The 24,674-nt window shown below is 35.3% G+C and overlaps 1 protein-coding gene across 2 annotated transcripts in view; it reads right to left on the bottom strand.

Annotated features, from left to right (window-relative positions):
• Positions 1 to 9,815: 9,815 nt before the first annotated feature.
• TMEM38B (transmembrane protein 38B) overlaps positions 9,816 to 24,674 on the bottom strand; it is a 50,910-nt gene continuing 36,051 nt past the window's right edge. For both annotated transcript variants that reach the window (XM_055302273.1, XM_055302274.1), the window contains one exon: positions 9,816 to 10,768. In XM_055302273.1, the coding sequence (XP_055158248.1) occupies positions 10,550 to 10,768 (219 nt within the window). In that variant the 3' untranslated portion in view covers positions 9,816 to 10,549. The remainder of the gene's footprint in view (positions 10,769 to 24,674) is intronic.

Genomic DNA, 24,674 nt, shown 5'->3' on the forward strand with positions numbered 1-24,674 from the left:
TCCTGGGATCGAGCCCCACATCATGCTCCTTGCTCAGTAGGGAGTCTGCTTCTCCCTCTCCCTCTGATGCTCCCCCTGCTTATGAGCTCTCTTTCACTCTCAAAATCTTTACAAATAATAAAAACAGTAAATAAAAATGGTAAATGTTTCACTTATTTTATACAGTAAAAATATGAGAGAGTTCCAATTTCCAGTTCCCCATGTAGAGCTTGGAAGTCGCCAAACTGTCCTAACAGCAAGTAAAGAGCTGAACACACTGAAAAATTAATGCTTCTTGGATTCATAAGAAAGGAGACGGAATAAACCACTGCTCCCACAATTGCAGAAACAGACAGGCAAATAGAGGGAGTCGTAGTTTACCAGAGTGGAGACTCAAGCATAAACTGCCAACAAAGTCAGTGCTAGGTGGGAAAACCTAAACTGTACTTGCTGGAGGCTCAGTGTAGACAACTCTGGAAGTTAAAAACTTTAGGGGGACCCAGTCATAAGTGGGTCCCAACAACATTGTGAGATTTACCTGCAGAAGCTCAACTAGATTCTCATGGTAAATACAGGAGAAAAATCTCCTTAAGCTTCCAGCAGGGGAAAGGAACCACTTTGAAATAAGTCAGAGAACTTTGTTCTTAACAAGGCCTATTCTAAGGAATACCTAGCCTAGTTAAGCAGAGCCTCAACTGCTATAAGAGCCTAACTGACCTGGGAAATGGAAAGACCTAACATTGGTGCCTGCTAGCCAATCTGTCCCATGTACAGGGGCAGAAAAAAACCTGAAACACTTGTGATGTTCACAGTCCAGAGGCAAAGGGTTTGATGAAAGACTGAGACCTAATCACAAGACCCTCTCACCACACCTCACTACTGTATTACTAAAGGCTTACTTCCAGCAGTTTCTTCTTTCTGATACATCATGTCTGGCTATCAAGAAAATATTAGAAGGCATACCAAAAGTCAAAACACAGTTTGAAGAGACAGAGCAAGCATCTGAACCAGACATTGCAGGGATGCTGGAATTCTAGGCCAGGAATTTAAAATAACTGTGATTAATATGCTAAGGGCTATTATAACGGATAAAGTTGAGAGCATGCAATAACAAATGAGCAAGCAATGCAAGCAGAAAGACGGAAATCATAAAGAGAACCAAAAGAAATGCTAGATATCAAAAACACCGAAACAGAAATGAAGAAAGTCTTTGATCAGCTTTTTTAGTAGACTGGACATGACTGAGGAAACAATCTCTGAGCTTGAGGATATATCAATAAATCCCTGAAAACCAAAAAAAAAAAAAAAAAAAAACAAAGAGAATAAAGACTAAAAAAAAGGAATGGAATATTCAAATACTGTGGAGATACCACAAAAAGTATAACATGACACGTATGCAAATACCAGAAGAGAGGAAAGAAACAGAAGAAATATTTGAAATGATAATGACTGAGAATTTTCTCCCAAATCAATGTCACACACCAAACAAGAGATCCAGGAAGGTCAGAAAACACCAAGTCAGATAAATATCAACAAAACAAAACCAAAAAACCCTACAAGTAAGCATATTATTTTCAAATTACAGAAAATCAAAGACAAAGAACCATGAAAGAAACCAGAGTGGGGGGAAAAACGCCTTAACTATAGAGAAACAAAGATGCAATAAAGTATGCAAGCAAGGAGAGAATGGAATGAAATATTTAAATGTTGTGAGAAAAAACTACCAACCTGGACTTCTGTACCCTGCAAAATTATTCTTCAAAAGTGAAAGAGAAATAATTTATCAGGTAATAAATATTGAGGAAATTTGTTGCCAGTAGATTGGCCTTGCAAGAAAAGTCAAGAAAATTTCTTTAGAAAGAAAGAAAAATAGGTCAGGATTCAGATTTACATAAGGAAAGGGACAGCATTCAAGAAGGAATGTGAGGGGCACATGAGTGACTCAGTCAGTTAAGCATCTGCCTTCAGATCAGATCATGATCCCAAGGTCCTGGGATTGAGCCATGCATCAGGTTCCCTGCTCAGTGGTGAGCCTGCTTCTCCCTCTCCCTTTGCCTGCTGTTCCCCCTGCTTGTGCTCTGTTAAATAAATAAATAAAATTTAAAAGAAGAAGGAAAAAAGAAATAAATGAGAGGGGAGCCTGGGTGGCTCAGTTGGTTAAGCAACCAACTCTTGGTTTCCAGTCAGGTCATGGTCTCAGGGTCATGATCTCAGGGCTGTGAGTTCGAGTCCCACATCAAGTCCCACATCGGGCTTGATGCTAGGGGGGATGCCTGCTTAAGATTATCTCCCTCTCTAAAATTAAAAAGAAGAAGAAGAATAAAGAAGTTAATTCAAAGTAAAATAAAATCCCCAACATTTTTTTAATTCCAATTTTAAAAATCTCAAAAGACTCAATCAAGTTATTTTTGTGGAAGCTGACAATTCCAAAATTGATATAGAAGCAAAGGGGGGCCAAGGATAGATAAGAAAAATTTGAAGGAAAAGATCAAAGTGAGAGGATTTATTCTGCTAGATATGAAGACATATCCAGCTACCATAGTTTACATAATATAGTATATATGCAATACAGCATAAGGATGGACAGAGAACAATGCAACAAATAGGGTTTTAATGCATTTTAATTTTAATGCATACATGTCCAATTTATGACAAAGTGGCACTTTTCAATAAATGATGGTGAAAGAACTAGATATAGAAAAAGAAAAAAAGGAAAATGCCCCATGCTCACACCATACAAACATAATAAATTCCACCAGGTGGAATTTTAGAATCTTTTAGGATAAAAGATACAATAATATAGCTTCCAGAAGATAATATAGGAGAATATCTCTATGACTGTGGAATAGGGAAAGATTTCTTAAATAAGACAAAAAAAAGTCATTAATCAATTATAATGAGAATATTGTTAAACTGGACATTATAATTAGTAACTTCTGTTCATGGTACTTAACTATTAAGAGTGAAAATGAAAGCTGACAGAGTGGATGAATATATTTGCAATGCATGAAACTCCCAAACCTCTCATATCCAAAGTGTATGTGTACACACACACACATACACACACACATACACACACACACCACACTGCCCTATGCACAAATGAAAGGACATACAACCTAAGAGAAAAAAATGGGCAAGAAACTAGAACAGACATTTCACAAAAGAGGAATCCAAATGGCCAATAAACTTACCTGAAACATGTTCAACTTCATCAGGGAAATACAAATTTAAAAACATGAGATACTACTCTAACTTCACCAGAATTATTAAATGTAAAAAATGGATTGGTAAGGAAGTGGGGGTACTGGGACTCTCAAACACTGCTCATAGGAGTTCAAATTAAGCTATTTTGTAAAACTTTTGAGATCTACAAAGGCTGAATATGTTCACATTCCATGACCCATCGCTTCACTAAGAACATACAGAACAAAAATGTATATACATGTAAATCAAAAGATATTCAAAGGAGTATTTTTATAGCGGCAATATTAGCAATAGCACCAAACTAAAAGCAATCTAAAATCCCATCAACACAATAGACTAGATACACAAACTGAAGTCATACAATTGCAATACAATGCAATTACAAGCTACACAAATAACAGAGAGATGAATTTCACAAATGTATGCAGAAGTTAGACACACTTGGACAAATATGATATAATTCTATGCATGTAAAACTCAAAAACAATCAAAACAAATATCTTATATTAGAAGTCAAGATACTGTTTACCTGTGAGAAGGGAAGAGTGGTGATTAGAAAAGAGGTATTAATAATGCTTCATTTTTGATCTGGACTTTACACGGGTATGTTCTCTTTGTGATAACAAGACAAACACAATTTGTATGCTTTTCTGAATGTTATATGTCAATTAAAATTTTTAAATGCAAATCTGATAAATGTCCTTTTGAAGAAACGTTCCTGTTTCTAATAGAGATTACTTGCCTTGCCAGTTTCTTCTCATCCTTGCCTGAATTGAACTCATTTGTCTCATGTATGCTGAGGGGAGTGCCCTGTCAGAATTGAAGTATGTGTTTTAATTTCTCTTCCATAGTGAGATGTCAACTGCATTTTGATACAGTTCAAGACTAAAAGTCACCTTGAAGCAGATCTTCCCTTTTCTGCAAAGAATCTCTTGCATGGGTTCCTCCCCTCAGAGAAAGGCTTAGTAAAACTTAGTATTAACAAAACTAACAGTATTTGAATGGTTTTAAGTATGATATCTTATAGAGGTAGTCACCAAAGAGGAAGTAGGAATAAGGGTTCTAGGTTTGTGTACTGGAATGTAGTGTTTCTAAGAGGTCTAATAGGATATTAAGACCCTGGATGGTTGTCCTTTAAACAACTGCTGTGAAAGAACTTTACCTTGACAGCTTTAATAACGGCTAGAGCAGAATTTAGCCTTTCTGCCACCTTATTTCAGACCTAATATTTAGGGATAACTGTGCCAGCACAGTTAACTGTGCCCTCTGTGGAGCCTAATTAGTCTCATATCTTCCTAGAAAATTCTCAACCTTGTTCCTGCTGCCCACAGCTCTTACACATTTATCAACTGCTTCATCCACCACCTATTGACTCACATCACTACTACCTGTGGAGTGACCATCAACTCAATCTGTGCCATTCCCACTGTCCTGGGGTAGCCTAGAACCCCATGGATTTGGTTCAGAGAGGGACTGGAAAGAACTTTAAAGATTCTGGACAGTTTGGCTTGAAGTCTCCTTTAGAAAGAGTAACATTAATGATATTGCTCAAGACAAGGAGTCAGGACCAGACCTTAAGCCACTTGAACACATAACCACATAAGAGATGGGATCTTATTTTTTTATAAGACTGTATTCAAATATTTAATTAGCACAAAATTTATCATAATACATAATCTGTAATCTAATGTAAGCTTTTGAGGACACATATCCAACTGAGAATACTGAAACACCAGACATAGAATGTGCATGTGATAACTGACATAGGAGTGCAGTGACAGTATGATAGATTTAAATGTATGAGTCAGAATGCCATACAGAGTGACTCAGCTCCTTCATAATAATACTATTACATCACCACAGCATCGTAACAATAAAACAGTAACAGTGTAATGAGAATGGACTTCTGGACTTTTGAGTCTTACTGACTGTGGGATTCAAATATTACACATGGGAAAATGAATGCGGCACATTTCTTGCCCTGCAAACCGTGTAGAACTCTGGCTTCACCTATAAATTTACTCTTCTCTGTGAAATGTTTTAAAAACATTTTCACATACATTATTTTCAAAACACTCTCTTCAGGTAAGCAGTCACAGCAAAGACTGCTGTTTGTCCTCTAACATGAATTTCTCTCTCTTCCATAGTAAGGAAACACTCACAATGGCAGGCTTCTCAAAACAAGGACTATAACATGTTAAGGTTTCATTAATTCCTGTCAATCAGTTTATTACAAAATATATGCATATTTCCTTAGGTTCAGGTCTTCTATAATTTTAACTGCTGCATACTTGTATTTTTCAAGCCACATCATTTCCCAAACATAATTACTAGTCCTTTTGAGTTTTTCTGGTCATTATGGGCTTTCATAACATCTAATGTCTTTTGCAAATTGAAGTACATACTACATACTTTAAGTACTACATACTTCCTCTCAGAGGGAAGATGTCAAAATATTAAAATGCCATTTATAAACCACAAACAGAATCCCTTCTTTTGTATTATTTTCAAGGAAAGTTTCACTCTACAGTCCGTTTTTAAAAAATCAATTAAGTCAAGCTTTGCATGATTACACAAATGTTTATTAAAAATACAAATGTCCTTTATCAACTTTATTTTCTTTACTAATACTATAATTCTACAGGGGTAAAAATACACATGAAGTCACTAAATTTGTCAGGCAGGAGTCTCTCCAGTCCTCTGCCTCACTAACCAAACTATTGCTTGCTGGTAATAATCCCACCATATGAATCGACTTTTTCTTGGCCCTTAAATCTTAAATATCCTTATTAAACATAGAAGAAAGTAATACTATCTTCAGTTAAGCATGCCACATAAACATACTATCATGGGTCACCTGACAGTCTGCCATGTAATGTAATCTAAGGTCTACTATTTTCACACCAGATCACTGGTCCAAATTCCATCTCCACAAATATACACTAAGATTATATATTCCAATATGGACCACTACCTTTCCAACCAATCCCACACCTACACTGAGCTTAGAGATTTATTTCATTTTTAAAGTATTTTCTGGTATCACATTCTTATTCGCCATCTCTGTATTTTCAGCATTGTGATGAAACAAGGTCAAGCCTACCCCATAGTCCCTAAACAGACACCTAGAGAAAAGCACTAAATTCCTGTAATATACAAACTGTAACACAAGCACAGAAAAAGCGACCACACATAAAAGGTGTACAATGATTTTCAAGAAGCAGAACTAAAAATTAGGCCTAAGTGACTCGCTGAGTAACAAAATTATTACTTTACATAATAGCATAAAATATTTCTAAGTGTTTCTCAGAATAAAAGCTAGCCACTGATTTGGAGTTCCTCAGGCAAATATCTTCACAACCTGGATGTACGCAAAAGTTTAAGACACAGAAAACAGTAACTATAAATTAAAATATTGAGAAATTAAACCTTTTCAATATTTAAAAGCCTCTGCTTGGGGGATCCCTGGATGGCTCAGCGGTTTAGCGCCTGCCTTCGGCCCAGGGCGTGATCTTGGGAGTCCCGGGATCAAGTCCCACATTGGACTTCTTGCATGGAGCCTGCTTTTCCCTCTGTTTCTGCCTGTGTCTCTGCCCCTCTCTGTGTCTCTCATGAATAAATAAATAAAATCTTAAAAAAAAAAAAAACCTCTGCTTGTTAAAAGACCTTATAAAAATGAGTAAGTAAGCCACAGACCAGAAAGAAAATATGTGCAAAATACATATTTGACAAAGGATCAATATCCACAATACATAAAAACCCCCACAACTTAATAATAAAAAGGTAAACCCAATAAAATATGAACAGAAGACATGAACAGATGCTTCACAGAAGGAAATAAACAAATGGCCAATAAGCACACATAAAAAGTGCTCTAGTATTATCAATCATCAGGGAAATACAAATTAAAAACATAGAAACCACAAACCACCCATTGGAGATGGACGAAATTAAAATGTTTAACAACTCTAATCCTTGGTAAGGATGCAGAGTCCTGGGACTTTCAAACTATGTTATGTAGTATAAAGTGGTACACTTTGTAAAAAAGGTTTAGCAGTAATTCTACTCCTAAATATTTGCCCAAAAGAAATTAAAAACATATGCTCATCAAGACTTACACAAAAATGGTCATAGTAGCTTATTCAAAACATCCCAAAACTAGAAACAGCCCTGATGTGCATCAAAAGGACAAACAAAATGTGGCATATTCACATAGAATACTTGCTACTAAGCAACTTAAAACGGGATGAACTACTGAAAAATGCAACAAGATGGATGAATCTGAATAACATTATGCTGAGTATGAAAGCAGTCTTACGAAAAGAGAATATATTGCCTGATTCTATTTATTCTATTCAGGATAGTTGGACAGGAGTGGGGGGAGGGCGCAGATCTAACTGGAAAGAACTTCCCAACATGCTGATAACATTCTATATCTTCATAGAAGTTTAGCGTATCTAGTTGTGTTCATTTGTCAAAACCATTTTTTAAAATATTTTATTTATTTGACAGAGAGAGAGAATGAGAGTACAAGCAGAGGAAGCAGAGAGGAGAGGGAGAGGGAGGCTCCCCATCCAGCAGGGAGCCTGACAAGGGGCTTGATCCCAGGAGCCTGACATCATGACCTGAGCTGAAGGCAGATACTTAACCAACTGAGCGAGCCACCCTGGTGCCCCTGTAAAAACTAAATGTACACTTACAATTTGTGCATTTCATGCATGCAACCTTTACTTGGAGAAAAAAAAATGTAAAAATAAAAAACAAAGAAACTTCTCTGTTAAAAACCAAGAGTGGAATCATACTTATTAAGCATTTTTTTAGAAGAAAAATACATTATATATTATCTAACTTAAGTATGTAAAAAAAACTGAATGACCTTTGCACTTATTTGGACGTCTGCCTGGCCTACTCCCTCACATGTTCTTTAGGTCTCTGCTAAAATCCAACTTTAACAGAAAGGCCTTCTCTAGCAACACTATTTCAACATCCCCAAGTCCCTCACTTTCTATCTTTGTGTCCTGCTTAATACTTATTCATAACCTTTAGTTCTCACCACAAGAACACATTGTTTATTCTAAGACTCTCTACACCAGGGGAATGTAAACTCCAAGAGAGCAGTGGGGAGAAGGAAAGTATTCTTTAACACATTATTCCATTTCCAACAAATCATTCAACTGCAATCCACTTGAGCTTTGAGGTAGATTTTAATGGGAGTGTCTGGCCTCCAAGGAATGGACAGAGAAATACAGTAAAGGGGGAATCTCTCCTCTCTTCTCTCATTTCCACCTTTTGGTCTCTGCTTAGAGGGAAGCTGGACTTTCCACTGAAATCCTCCTACTCCACATATCTGGGTCTTCTCCAGCCCTTACTTCCTCAGCAAAGAAGAGAAACTAATCTGATAAATCAGAATTTGTTATTAATTTGGCCACATTTTACTAGAGAGTGAAACCCTGAGCTAAGCTAGCCCATGTTCTAGCCAGCATCTTGTCTCCTCTAACTTAAGGAGACCAGGAGGTCCTGACTTTCTCACTGCTACCTATGACTGGCTGTGTGAAACAGGCCCATAGGGCTCATTCATTTTATATGTTGGGAAAGTCTAAACAATCTTCTTTGCAAACCTAGTGAAATTTCCAGTCTAGGCAACACGAGTATATCTGGAGTGGGAGGTTTCAAGCCTAAGCCATGTTCTCCAGTAGCTTTTTTCCTAAGAACCCTGAATTGAAGGTTATAGGATGCACAACTAGATTAATAAAAGTTTGTACCAATATTCCATTTGGACAGCAATCATTGGATATATAATACTGTAATATCAGTCAAAATACCAGAGAAGTTCTGAACTCCTAACTCAAAGAAAAATATAAAACAAAAACATAAAAATAATATAATACTCCATTAGTGCTAAAGAGCTTATTTTAATAAATTTGACTTTAATACAAGTGTAAAACAACACCCTAATATTTCAACTATAGTTAAACCCACACTTCAAAGCTAAGTCAATAATTAGTAACATGTTAATTCTGAAAAGTTTTTAACTACAAGAGTTATCAAATATAATACAAAACCCAAATATTTAATGCTTTCAGACACAATATTGAAAATAAATTTTTTAATATCCCAAGGCTATCAAAGGTCCTCCCCTGAAAAAAATCTTTTTTTATGCAACAAGTACAGTACCCTGCTGTTTATATTAAAACATTTTTTTAAAAAATTTCTAATGTTAGTGTGGTTTGAGTACTTCTATGCCATCCCCAAATGCCTTATGTACATACTAACTCTGCAGGTAGGTTCATGGTCTTGGTGAAAAAAAAGACATTAGTCACAGTGTTTAAAAATTGTAACTAGACTTTTAAATTATAAAATGAAGCAAGAAAGTTTAACATTATTTAGTACCTTTTTTTTCTCCTAGAAAAGTGAAAAGTAGCCATTAGAAAGAGACATAAGGGAAAATCTTTAAATTAAAATGATGAATCATTAAAGATACTACCACCAATGTACCCCAACCAACTAAGATCAGAAAGAAGTTAAGAATATGTGAAATGTTGAGGAGAATATTTCTTCTAAAATAAAATGAATGTGTTTTAAGAGAGAAAAAAAATAAGCTCTTAAAATGAAATTTACAAAGCAAAACATGGGCTTAGTAATTTATTAAAAATTATACCCCTAATTTTCTCTGGAGAAAGAGGAACATTATAAACAAGGGCATGAAACAGACTTCAGATCAAGACTTATACCAATACTCTGTTCTTGCTAAAAAATACTATTTAAAAAATTAAATTTCAAATATTTTCCACTTAATGTGGGTTAAAAAATACAATGTTTATATCTGAAATATAAACTAGTCATTTATTTTCATTCATAATATAAAGTGGTTTAGGTAAGGTCTACTTTTCTCAGTGCTCAAAGTTAAATAGGAATTGTTTTCCATATCTAGGAATTATAATGGTAATATGAAGTATAAGTTTAATTTTGAACTAAAGCTCAGAGATTCAATTTAAAATGTGTATGAAAATACCTAAATAAAACAAAGGCTTTAATTTTTATTATTTTGCAATGATAGTAAGTTTACTTTGTCTAACATTAGGAAAAAAAATCTAGCCTCCTTTATCAACATAAAACTATTAAATAATCACAACAGAATTTTTTAGATATAACTTAGGAAAACAGTTTCACATGATACACTCATAACACTCAATTACAATCCAGAAAGAGACAATCTCCCTGAAACAGAAAGAAGTTCTTTCTTTTTGTCACCTCCATTCCTTATATATAATCTTTATTTCACATCATTTACATAGAAGTATTTATCACAATCTGACAGGTAGATAAGAAAAAAATTTCTGCCTTTAGAACTCATAAAGTAAATTTACTCAGTCTTCTTAGTATGTTTCTTTTTAACAGTATCTGAAGCAACAGCTATAGGTTTTGAGGTCGATGAACCAGTACCATTAAAAGATGATTTTGTTTCACTTTTCTTTTCACATGATGAAAACTGCTGCTGCCAGCCAAATAGCATTCGACCCAATGTATCCTCAAGAGGAGCAAAAAGCACAGTAGTAGCAGTCTCTGTAATCATCATGGTTATCTGGAAAAAAAAAAAGTTCAATTTTGATTTTAAATACAAATGTTTTCTCCTTCTCAAAACTGAGGAGAAAGTAAATTTAAAAAGAGAGAAAGATTAAAAACACATTCTTAGTTTTTACTCTTTAAAAAAATGTTTTTTATTTAGGTATTATTGACATATAGTTTCAGGTGTAAAACATGATTCAATATTTGTATATATTACAAATGATCACAATAGGTCACCATACATAGTTACATATTTTCTATGCTATGATGAGAACTTTTAAGATTTATTCTTAGCAGCTTTCAAATATGCAATACACTATTATTAACTATAGTCATCATGCTGCACATTGCATCCCCATGACTTATAACCAGAAGTTCGTACCTTTTGGATCCCTTTACCCATTTCACTCCCCTGACTCCTTGCCTCTGGCAGCCACCAATCTATTCCTTATATTTAGGAGTTTTGTTTTATTTGTTTGTTTGTTCCATTTTTTAGATTTCATATACAAGTGAAATCATGTAGTATTTGTCTTTCTCTATCTGACTTATTTCACTTAGCATAATGTCTTCAAGATCCATCCAAGTTGTTGCAAATGGCAAGATTTCATTCTTTTTATGGCTGAGTAATTTCCATTGGATAAATACACACCCACATACACACACACACACACACACATACATATTACATCTTCATCCATCAACAGACATGTTGTTTCTATTATCCTGGCTATTGTAAATAATGCTGCAATGAACATTGGGGTGCATCTACCTTTTTGAATTAGTGTCATTTTCTTCAGATAAATATCCAGAGTGGAACCACGAGATCATACAGAGTTCTATATTTAATTTTCTGAGGAGCTTCCGTATTGTTTTGCATAGTGGCTGCACCAACTTACATTACCACCAATGGTGTACAAAGGTTCCTTTTCTCCACAACCTCACCAACACTTGTTATTTCTTGTCTTTTTGAAATAGCCATTCTGGCAGGTGTAAGGCGATATCTCTTTATGGTTCCAACTACATTTCTTGATGATCAGTGATGCTGAGCATGTTTTCATGTACCCATTGGCCATCTGTATGTCTTTGGAAAAATGTCTATTCAAAGCCGTCCATTTTTTTAACTGGATTATTTAGGTTTTTTGCTATTCAGTTATATGAGTTCTTTGTGTATTTTGGATATTAACCACTTATCAGATATATGATATGCTAATATTTTGTCCCTTTCATATTACTGACAGTTTCCTTTGCTGCAGTTTTTTGGTTTTATGTAGTTCCACTTGTTTGTCTTTGCTTTTAGTGTCAGATCAAAAAAAAAATGCCAAGACTGATGTCAAGAAGTTTACTGCCTATATCTTCTAGGAGTTTTATGGTTTTGGTTCTGGAATCCATTTTGAGTTAATTTTTGTGTGAGATAGTGGTCCAATTTATCCTTTTGCATGTGGCTCTCCACTTTTCCCAGCACCATTTACTGAAGAAACCATCCTTCCTCCATGGTATATTCTTGGCCGCTTTGTAGTAAATTAATTGACTGGATACGCATGGGTTTATTTCTGAGCTAAAAATGCATTCTTTAATCTTTAGGAGAAACAAACTAAGCTAGGTTCTAGAAAACCTCTGTTCTCTATAAGTTTATACTTAACCAAAGCAGAACATAACTCATTAACAATAATACAAGGCACCATGTTTATCGGTACCAAATGAGCAGTATAACCACAAAAATACAGTTAGTATTCAAAGGAAATAGGAAGGTAAAATATCTACAGTCTATAACAAACAACCAAGAACAGATACCATTAGTATGCTCTTAACATGTGCCAGAACTTTGATAAGTGTTCTATATGATCTTATCCTCTTTAAATTTACACCAACAATTACTACACTATTACTCTGAGCACAGAGATGTGAACCAAGGCTGACAGGTTCAGTAACTTGCCCAAAGTCACAGAACTAATAAGCAGTAAAGCAGTTTGGAACACTCAGATTTTGAGTTCAATCACTAAATACACTGAATTCCATCATTATCTAAGGTCACAGACTTTCAGTAAATTGTAGGATACTACCCTTAGGAGGGACAGTATAAAGTCTCTAATCATCCAATTTTTCCCACAGGTGTATTTATATCCAAAGCACCGAGACATTAAGAGGTAGAATATAAAGTGCTACCAATTCTTTATCTGGCAAAATGCACAGTGTTCAGAGATGTTCAGATACTCAAAAAATTAGATTGGTACCAATATGGATCTGAGGGGAGAACTAAGGACTAGGATGGTTCGAAAAAGCCCAAGAATTTCCAAAAGACAATTCCTCCAGCAGATCTAAGATAATGAATCACATTAGAAATTTTTGGAATCAAATCTCCACAAGAGGCCCCTACCTGATCCATTTGTTTAAGGAAAAAGGAATCAAGAAAAAATTCTTATGAAGTGCAATACTGTGTAGGTAGTGAGCAGTTGGGAGACAGAATAGGGGTCCATCAAGAAGAATGCATAAGTGAAATGCATACTGTGCACCTGTTAAACGTAAGAGAAAAGCAATATGGAAAAATTCCTAAAAATACTGTTAGGTGAAAATGAGACAAAGAACAAGAGCTACGGTATACTATTATTTAGATAAATTAAAAATGCATGAAGAGAAATCTCACAGAGGAAGACATAGACATGGCCAACATGCACATGAGAAAATGCTCTGCATCACTTGCCATCAGGGAAATACAAATCAAAACCACAATGAGATACCACCTCACACCAGTGAGAATGGGGAAAATTAATAAGGCAGGAAACAACAAATGTTGGAGAGGATGTGGAGAAAAGGGAACCCTCTTACACTGTTGGTGGGAATGTGAACTGGTGCAGCCACTCTGGAAAACTGTGTGGAGGTTCCTCAAAGAATTAAAAATAGACCTGCCCTACGACCCAGCAATTGCACTGTTAGGGATTTACCCCGAAGATTCAGATGCAATGAAACGCCGGGGCACCTGCACCCCGATGTTTCTAGCAGCCATGTCCACAATAGCCAAACTGTGGAAGGAGCCTCGGTGCCCATCGAAAGATGAATGGATAAAGAAGATGTGGTTTATGTATACAATGGAATATTACTCAGCCATTAGAAACAACAAATACCCAACATTTGCTTCAACGTGGATGGAACTGGAGGGTATTATGCTGAGTGAAGTAAGTCAATCGGAGAAGGACAAACAGCGTATGTTCTCACTCATTTGGGGAATATGAATAATAGTGAAGGGGAATATAAGGGAAGGGAGAAGAAATGTGTGGGAGATATCAGAAAGGGACACAGAACATAAAGACTTCTAACTCTGGGAAATGAACTAGGGGTGGTGGAAGGGGAGGAGGGCGGGGGGTGGGGGTGAATGGGTGACGGGCACGGAGGGGGACACTTGACGGGATGAGCACTGGGTGTTATTCTGTATGTTGGTAAATTGAACACCAATAAAAATTAATTTATAAAAAAAAATGCAAAGACACACAACATTGTGAATGTACAAAAAGTCACAGAATCGTATACTATGAAATAGTTTGTCTTGTTATTTTGACCTCAATAAAAGTAAACAAATAAAATACCGAACCTTTTAAAAACTGCATGCACACACATGGCCTCATGCCAGCCATGACTAGATAAACGCCATGTATCAGACTCAGTCTCTTACCAGAATCAATATAAAAAATAAATACATAAAACAACCATTAAAAGGCCCTGGAGAATAACAAATCAGGCGGAATCTAATGACGCTTTGAACCCTAAGAGAAAGTTAATTGAGCAAGGTGAGCTCCACATTCGACCTGTTTTTTTCTTTTAATGATATGTGTCAATTCACAGCATAGGACAAGAGCAAACACAAGTCCCAAAATGGACTAAGGACACAGAGGCTGCAGTGGAGAAGGCCAAAGCATCCAGGACTTGAGGGCAATACAGCTCAAGGCAAAGAGAAGCACAAAAAAGTGAGCCCAAAGACCCACACATAACTTGCCCTGGAGAAGTTTACCAACTTTAAACTGTACAAACATAGAAAGAGATTTCAAAAATCTAACAAAGAGCAACAGTTGGAAAGGTAAAAGCTGATCAGACACTTCAGCAACCAGCTGAAGGCTGGAGTTGAAGGCCAGCCAATGTGGAACTGCCTAGGGATATACCTCAGGTTTAAACCGAGACTCCACAAGGGTCACATTCTAGAAAGGCAAACTCAAAACACAACAGCATGAACAAAACCTAAAATCAACTATGAACAGGATTAAAATAATCTGCTTATGCATTACATCTTGCTGCCAGAAAAAAAGTTGAACACAGTCCCCACCCTTAAAGTCCTTACAGATCAGTCAGGGACAGGCTGGTCAGAGACAAAAGAAACCAGTAATTACAGAGCAGTAAACAGTAAATGCAGTGATGAGATCTGGCCACAAATAGTTAAGTAAGAGATACAGATTTGGAAGTCATTACTATACAACTAAAAGGTAAAGGGGTAAATATGAACATGGTCACCTGAAGAGAGAATACACAGTATGAGTCTAAATATAATGTTAATCTACAAGTTTATATCATTACTGGGTAAGATCTAAGAAGAACTTATTTATATGAAATTATTCCTTAGAATAAATAGTTAAAATAATGTGTATTAGCATAACTACCTTGGTCACAGCTTGACTTCATGGGACTGCCAATAACAAATAAAATAATTCAGTTAAAAACAATGGTTCACTGTCAGGAAAACAGCAATGTCTTTTACAAACACTAATAGAGAAGACTGTCAGGATCTAAAGTATTTCCTAAGAACATGAACTATAGTATTTTTCAAAGTCGAATGTTTTAATAGAATCTCCACTCCCAGTAGACTCATCACTCAGCTGAGAAGTATTGCTGGCATCAGAAATTACTGCTGAGATAGACTTATGAGGTTCAAGGACAAACTTCTGTGAATTCAGCCTCTTATCAGATCTTGATTCAGCAAGGTGACACCAATATAATGGTGACAAATGGAATGAACCTTTATTCTTTTACAAATAAAATATAAAACTGACTCCTTATTTAGCAAACCATTAACAGAACAAGCATAACATCTAAATTAAATAGCATTTGACTTCCTGGTCTCTTGCTTAAAAAGGAAAAAAAAAGAAAGTAGAAACTCAAGACTATTGGATATTTACAATATATCCTAAAATATAAATAATTCAGGTAAAGAAACTGTTTAAAACTCCACCACATTCTTTATGTAATATCTCATATTATGTCATTTCAAAGATGCCCAAAAAATGTGACATACAATCTAAGTTTTTAAGGGCACAAATAGCATTTAATGTACTTTTAGATCCGCTACTGAGTCTAGCATAGAAAGCACAATGAATAAACATAATTTCTACCTCATATGATCAACTGAAAGACTATCACAATGAATCTATATATAAGGAAAATTTACATGATTACTCTCTCCATCCAGAACATACTTCTGTCTCTGCATCCTTAGATCCAAACAATCCTTTGCAAGGCAACTCATGTGTCTACTCCATTAAAATAGTGTCCAGTGAAATCTGAATGAACTCCCAATGACAAGTGGCATATTCAACCATGTTTTCTGGTCACCTATGCTTTCTTCATTGGTGATCTCATTCGTTCAGGCATCAGTAATTATTAACCTGAAGACTGTCAAATAAATTAAAATTTTAAGATTTCCATTTTTATAAATGTCCTTTTCAATAAACTGGGCAAATGAACTGTTCGCTTCTGGTAGTACAATCTTAGATAAGTATGGAAGAATTAAATACAGAGAGACCTCTTAAAGAGGACTTTGATCATTTATCAGTCAACAAATATGTATTTAATATCTGCTACAAACACTAGACACACTGCTAGGGATGCAGTGATAAATAAAACAAAACTAGTCCCTGTCCTTATAAAGCTTAAAAGTATAGTGTACGTTTCTCATATTTCTTTTCCTAACATCGTAAGGACAGACTTTGGGTCTTATTCAAAGTTTATATGCCCATTTGTATCCCTCAAAGGGCCTAACAACACTGTCCCTCATTCATGTTTTCAGTAACATACTATCTCAATATACCCTTCAACAGCATTTAGCACAACCCCCCCATCCATCCTTCCTAAAGCCTTATCTTGGTTTTCCCCTTGCTTGACCAACTTCTTTCCAGTTTCCCATTCTGAATCTTCCTTCTCTAAATAAATATTAAAGAATCTCATAGCTCTGTCCTCACTCCTGTTTCAACAGCTCTGTTTCTCTCTATGTAATATAACTGCCTAATTTATAAATTTAATACAATCTCAATAAAAAAATACCAACAAGTTTTTCTATGGAGTTAGACAACTTGCTATTAAAGTTCACATCAATATGCAAAAATAGCCAGAAAAAATTAAAGAGAAAAACAAACATGCAAGAATATTCAAAAAACACAGAAAATGAAAAATTCCAAGAGTGCCTGATTCTCCATAACCTTGTAGATAGAACACAGAACCAGATTTTTAAAATTCTCCCAGCTAGATAAATGAAAAAGGATATCCAAGTGTTATTTTAATATTTCTCAAATTATGAGTGTTGCACATTTTTTCACGTTTGAAAGATATCTTCCAATCTTCTCTGTGTGAATTGTCTGCTGACAGCTCCTTTTAATTTTCCTTTCAGGTTTTGTTGCCCTATATCCCTTAATTTTTAAGAGGTTGTTATGATTTACAAATATAAGCCGTTTGTGATATATGTTGCAAGTACTTCTATCAGTTTGACAGGTATATTTTTACTTTGTCCATGGTGCTTTCTTCTATGCAACTTTTTTAAAAAAAAATTATAGAGTCAAATTTATCAACCTTTTCTTTATAGAAAAAGAAATAAAGTAAGCCCAAAGTACATACAAGGAAGAACATAATAAAGAGCTGAAATTAAGCGAAATATCAAATAGGAAACAATGACACTAAAGGCTAGGTCTTTCCAACAAATTAATGAAACTGATAAACATCCAGTAGGGCTGATTTAAAAAGAGAGAAAACACAAATGACCAAACCAGGAACTAAAGTAGAGACGTTACTACAAATTCTACAGACATTAAAAGGGTATCAAAGAACTGCCATGAAAAATTTCATGCCAATAAAATAAAAAATGTAAGCAAAACACCAAATTCCTTGAAAAATACAACTTACCAAATGAACACAAGTAGAAAATCTAAATAGTCCTAGATTAAACACTTAACCAGGAAATAATATCAAACCTACATAAATGCTTTCAGAGAATAGAGAATTGAACACTTTTCAACTTAGTTAATGAGCCAAGTGTTATGGTGATACAAAAACCAAACAAAGAGGCAGCCCCGGTGGCTTAGTGGTTTAGCACCTGCCTTCGGCCCAGGGCAGGATCCTGGAGATCCAGGATCGAGTCCCACGTCCTACGTCGGGCTCCCTGCATGAAGCCTGCGTCTCCTTCTGCCTGTGTCTCTGCCTCTCTCTCCCGCATCTCTCATGTATAAATAAATAAAATCTTAAAAAAAAAAAAAAGACAAAGAAACTACAAAGAAAACTGCAAACCAATATCCTTCATGAACATACTGGAAAAAAATCCTTCCAAAATATCAGCAAATTGAACCTAGCAATATCATAGCCAAATGGGGTTTGTCACAGAAATGAAAGGTTGATGTAACATTTCTTAAAATCAATGTAACCTACTACACATCAACAGAATATAGGAGAAAAAAATCCATATGATCATCTCAACCAATGCTGAACAAAGTATTTAACAAAATTCCAAACCACTTCATGATAGAAATTATCACCAAATTAGGAATATAAGGGAACTTCCTCAACCTGATAAGTACAACAATAAGAACTTATATAGCTCACATCATATTTAATGTATGATGAATGTTTTCCTACTAAGGTTAAGAATAAGACAAAAATGTCTACTTTCACTCATCATTTCTATTCACTGTTGTACAGGAGGTTCTAGCCAGGACAATAAGGCAATAAAAAGAACTAAACAGCATCCATATCAAAAAGGAAAAAGTAAAATTGTATTACAGATAACAAGATTATATATGTAGACAATGTTAAGAAATCTATACAAACTATACCAGAACCAACTGGTAAAATTTAGCAAGGTCATAGGATATAAGAAATACTTACAAGAATCAACTATACATCTACACACAAGCAATGTAAACCACAAAACTGAAAATTTTTAAATTATTATTTATAAAGGCATCCAAAACTATGAACTACTTCAGGATAAATTTAAATGTAACAAAATATGTGTAAAACAATGAAAACACATAAATTTAAGAAGACCTAAATAAACAGAGAAGTATATCGACAGAATGGCAGATTCAATATTCTTTTTTTTTAATTTTTATTTATTTATGATAGTCACACACAGAGAGAGAGAGAGAGAGAGAGAGAGAGGCAGAGACATAGGCAGAGGGAGAAGCAGGCTCCATGCACCGGGAGCCTGACGTGGGATTCGATCCCGGGTCTCCAGGATCGCGCCCCGGGCCAAAGGCAGGCGCTAAACCACTGTGCCACCCAGGGATCCCCAGATTCAATATTCTTAAGATATTATTTCTCCCAAATAGATCTATTAAACAACACAATCTCAATCACAATCCTAGAAGTCTTGCTGGTTTTTAATTTTTTTTTTGTATATTTTTTATCGGATTTCAATTGTTGGTTTTTTTATAGAAATGATATCCTAATCTTAACATCATATGAAAATGTAAAACACTTAAAATATCCAAAGAAATCTTGAGAAAGAGTAAAGTTGAAGTATTTACACTATTTGATTTCAAGACTTACTATGAAATTATAGTTATGTAAAACAAGTCGGTATTGGCTAAAGATAGACATATAAATCAATGGAACAGAATACTGCCCAGAAATGGACCCACATATATAAGGGCAACTGAAATTCAACAAAGGTGCCAATATAATTCAATGAGGGAAAAGACCGTCTTTTCAACAAATAATGCTGGAACAAAGTCATGTTCATATGGAAAAATAAATTTGATCCTTATCTTTTACCGAAAATAAAACTTAATTTGAAATGGATCACGTAACTAAATATAAAGGCAAAAACTGTAAGAAGAAGATACAGGTGAAAAATCTTCACAATCCTGGGGTATGGAAGGATTATTTACATAGGACACAAAAAGCAGGACCATAAAAGGAAAATCTGATAAACTGAACTTCATCAAAACTAAAAAAACTTCAGCTCTTCTAAAGACAGTATTAATGAAATAAAAAAGAAAGCCTAATTTGTGGAGAAAAATATTTGCAATTCATATATCTCACAAATGATTGCTATCTTGAATATACAGAGAACTGTTATGTTACAACTCATTAGAAGACAAACCATCCAATTTTAAAAAATGAGCAAAGATCTAAACAAACCCTGCTTAAAGATAATGATATAAATGGCTGATAAGCACATGAAAAAGTGCTCAGATCTCTAGTTTATAAGAGAAATGCAAAGAAAAAAAACCTTACAGTGAGATACCATTGCATATATAAAAAACTGGAACTTTCATACGTTGCTGGTAATAATGTTGAGGAGTATAACCATTTTGGAAAAGAGTGTGCCAGTTTCTTTAAACATTAAACATATGCTTTCCATATGACCTAGCAATTCCACTCCTAGTTATTTACCCAAGAGAAATGAAAATACATGTCCACACGAAGTACATGTGTTCACAGCAACTTTATTCATAATAACCTTACTGGAAAAATAAAAAACTAGAAACAATCCAAAATCTGTCAACAGATAACTGGATAAACAAATTGGGGTATATAATGCTACTTAGCAATAAAAAGGAATATGCAACAGCATAGGTAAATCTCAAAAACATTACACCAAAAAGGGGTACCTGGGGGGCTCAGTCAGTTAAGCAGCCAACTCTTTGATTTTGGCTAGGTTATGATCCCAGGGTCCTAGGATACAGTCCCTTGCAATGGGCTCCCCGCTCAGCGAGGAGTCTGCTGGTCTCTCTCTCCCTCCCCCTACTTGTGCTCATGCTCTCCCTCTCAAATAAAATCTTTAAAAACACATTATGCTGAAAAAGAAAAGCTAGACACAAAGATATATATAATTCCATATATATAAAACTTGAAAAAAGATTAATCTACTGTGACAGAAAGTGGATAAGTGGTACCCTGGAGCTATAAGCAATAGTTGGTATTTATTGTAGTACACAAGGGCCTTTCTGAAGTAATGGAAATATTCTGTATCTTGATTGTAATGATTATGCAGGTACATAAATTTGTCAAACTCATTAAATTTAATCATAGAATGAGTATATTTTATTGTACGAAAATAATATTTCAGTGAGTTGGGTTTTAAAAAAATTTTAAAGAGGGATCCCTGGGTGGCGCAGCGGTTTAGCGCCTGCCTTTGGCCCAGGGCGCGATCCTGGAGCCCCGCGATCGAGTCCCACGTCGGGCTCCCAGTGCATGGAGCCTGCTTCTCCCTCTGCCTATGTCTCTGCCTCTCTCTCTCTCTCTCTCTCTCTCTCTCTCTCTGTGTGTGTGTGTGTGTGTGTGTGTGAGACTATCATAAATAAATAAAAATTAAAAAAAAAATTTTAAAGAGCCTGTTCCTAAGATTTTTGTAAATGTAATAGCCCTTTAAAGTTATCCTTTGTATATCTGGAAAATGTACTGTCAATCAGATTAATTTTCTGTATGAGGTTATTTAGCCCAACTTTCTCAGATTTGACACCTTGAATAAAAGACCACGTATAATAAGGATGAGAAATAGAGTACACAAAAGAATTAGTTGGTGGCTTAGGTATTAGTGGGATCCATCTAAAAAAAAAAATGCAATTTTGCTAAACATTTTTTAAAAGAGACACGGATGAGGTTGGGCTCTGTACCACAAGTTGGGAGACAGCTATAGGTTATACCTAGAAAAGGAATTAACAGGTCACAAGACATGTAATTCTTTAACTTTGTCATATATTTGCCAAACTGCTCTCTCAACCTGCTTCTACTTATACTCTCTCCAAATCTCTTTAAAATAGTTGATATGCAGGATCCCTGGGTGGCGCAGCGGTTTGGCGCCTGCCTTTGGCTCAGGGCGCGATCCTGGAGACCCAGGATCTAGTCCCATGTCAGGCTCCCGGTGCATGGAGCCTGCTTCTCCCTCTGCCTGTGTCTCTGCCTCTCTCTCTCTCTCTCTCTCTCTCTCTCTCTCTCTCTCTCTCTCTCTCTCTCTGTGACTATCATAAATAAATAAAATAAAAACAAAAATAGTTGATATGCTTTGTCTTCAATTCCTCTTATTCACCTCACTTTATTTACAATCATTTTTCTATTCTCTATCAGTCCACTGAAACTGCTTTACCAAGGTCACTGAATACCTCTTCATTTCAAAATCCAACAGCTTCTTTTCAGTTTTAATCACTCTTAAAAAAAAAATCACTCTTAACCACTCAAGTCTCCCTGTGTTTTATTTCATAATACACTATTTCACCATAACTCCTTATGCCAAAGAGCCAAAAGATAATCCACGCTTCTCAAACTTTTTTCAAATCATCTCTGATAGGAGAAAGGGAACTTCGCAGAGCCCGAAACAAAGGCATACCAAATATAAAATGTCATATTTTATTTTTAAAAATGTGAATTTTGAACTCTATCCCATTATATATTCCTGTTTACCTTTAAGATGTTTATAATAATTAACACTAAGATCAACCAATGGTATATAATGCATCACATTTATAATGTGACTTAGTACAGCTAGTGCCCAAAAAAAGCCATATATCCCTCAGTGTATGTATAACTCCAATTTAAGAAAATAAATGACAAAAAAAAAAAAAAAAAAAGAAATGACTTGCTCAAAACTGTGAAGCCTGGATTTCACATTCTGACTCCAAACCCCATGTGCTTTTCCCTATACCAAGTTTCTTTCCTCTGAGACTTAAATTTTAACAATTATAAATGACTTGTGAAAGCTGAAGAGTAGAAGTAAGTCCTCCTTGAATGAAACCAGGATCCTATAAGAGCGAAACATCACTAAATGTCCAGCTTGCTTGGGTTTGAGAAGGCAAGGAGGAGGGGAGGGACAGGGGAGGAGAATGGGAGGAGGAGGAGGAAGGGAAAGGAAAGGAAGATAAGAGAGAGGAAAAGAGACAAGAAGAGGAGGAGAAATTTAACACACTTCTCTCGGAAAAAGAAAATTAATATATCAGACATGGAAAAAATTAGTAACTACATATTTGAAACATAATTAACGAGGATGTGTACATATATGCAATGCAGAGTCCTTATACCTCCAAAATAAAAAATATACTTACTTTTCATACATACAAATAATTATAAAATTTCATCAATGTAGTACAGAAATGAAGTCTCAACAAACACCAGAGAATAACAAACCACATATACTGTCTATAATGCAGTTAAAGAAAAGTTTTTAAAAGTTTAAAAGATTTTTTTTAATGTCTGAAATTTTAAAATACACTCAAACATTTTTTGTCAAAAAAGAAATTGTAATGTAAGTTAAGAGGAATTTAAACTGGGGAGCCTGGGTGGTGCAGTTGGTTGGTTAAGCATCCAATTCTTGGTTTCAGCTCAGGTCATGATCTCAAGATCTTCGAACTGAGCACCATATCCGGCTACCAGCTCAGGACTGGGCTATCCTCTTGGCATTGGGCTACCTGCCAGCGCTCAGTGAGAAGTCTCCTAAGTTTCTTTCTCACTCTCCTTTTGCCCTTCCCCGCACTCACTTGCGTGCACTCACTCTCTCTAAAATAAATGGATAAATCTTTAAAAAAAGAAATTTAAACTGAATAACAATAAATGCATATACATGAAGACGTGTGATGTGGGACACAGCAATGTAAAACAATATGATTAAGGAACAACAAAACCAAAAAGTTGGTCCTCTGAAAAGATTAACAATATACAAAAGTCTCTGACAGACTAATCAAGTAAGTAGAAAGGAACTTCCTTCTTGACTATAGAATAACTAGTTCTAGACTCTAGGCATAAAAACCTTAAACCTGACCAAAAAATGAGGTAACTACTTTTGGGCACTGGACAACAGAGAGTGTAAGACTGATGAGGAGAATACAGAAACTGATAAACTGATCCACACATTTACCCTCACTTCTGCCTCAGGACAATTTCTCAATTAGAAAGCTAGAACTAAAACTGAGGTGGTAGAAATTGATGTCAGTGAAGCTAAATGGACTTGAATCTGCAGGGCAGGGTATCAAATAAGAGGACACTGGGTAGGCACAGGAGGGAGGGGAAGAGACACCAGATGTCTATATGGGATGGTGCCATAAGTCCTTGGCTTAGGGCTAGGCTGCACATGTCAAGAGAGAGACTTCCTCTGGCTTACCACGGAGTGGATGCTAATGGGTCAAGACATCAAAAGAGATACTAGAGGTTGAACAATGGTGGGGACATTTACTTTCTGTTTCTCTGACAGAACTCATTATTTTTATACTTCTAGCTTTCTAAATGTGTTTGTTTTACTTTTGGGGAGTTAGTCTCTTTGAAAAGAGAAATCATCCTTATCAGTATATCTGTATACACCAAAACACTAGATTATTATCCAAAACAAGCAGACAATACACATTTTCTATACACACTGACTATATAAAGAATACAGCAAAAGAGTAAAGAAAAATAATTACTGGCAAATTTTTCCCTGTATATTCATTTTTTTATATCTAAGAAATGAAAGGCTATAGTAGCTACTCAGAAATAAAAGACAAGTCACTTAAAAATCAATATAAATCTAAATGGAATTTAGGCAAATTTATGGGTTAAAATTCATATTTTATTTAAACGTTGGTGGATAATTAGAAAAATGTTGTGAAATATTATGAGACAAGTTCAATACTGTGTATTATTACCACATTTCAATATGGTGTTTAAGTTTAGGTGTTATAATAAAGAACTATATGTCCAGCAATAATTGT

Source organism: Nyctereutes procyonoides, unplaced genomic scaffold (genome assembly GCF_905146905.1).
Source record: "Nyctereutes procyonoides isolate TBG_1078 unplaced genomic scaffold, NYPRO_anot_genome, whole genome shotgun sequence".
NCBI lineage: Eukaryota > Metazoa > Chordata > Mammalia > Carnivora > Canidae > Nyctereutes > Nyctereutes procyonoides.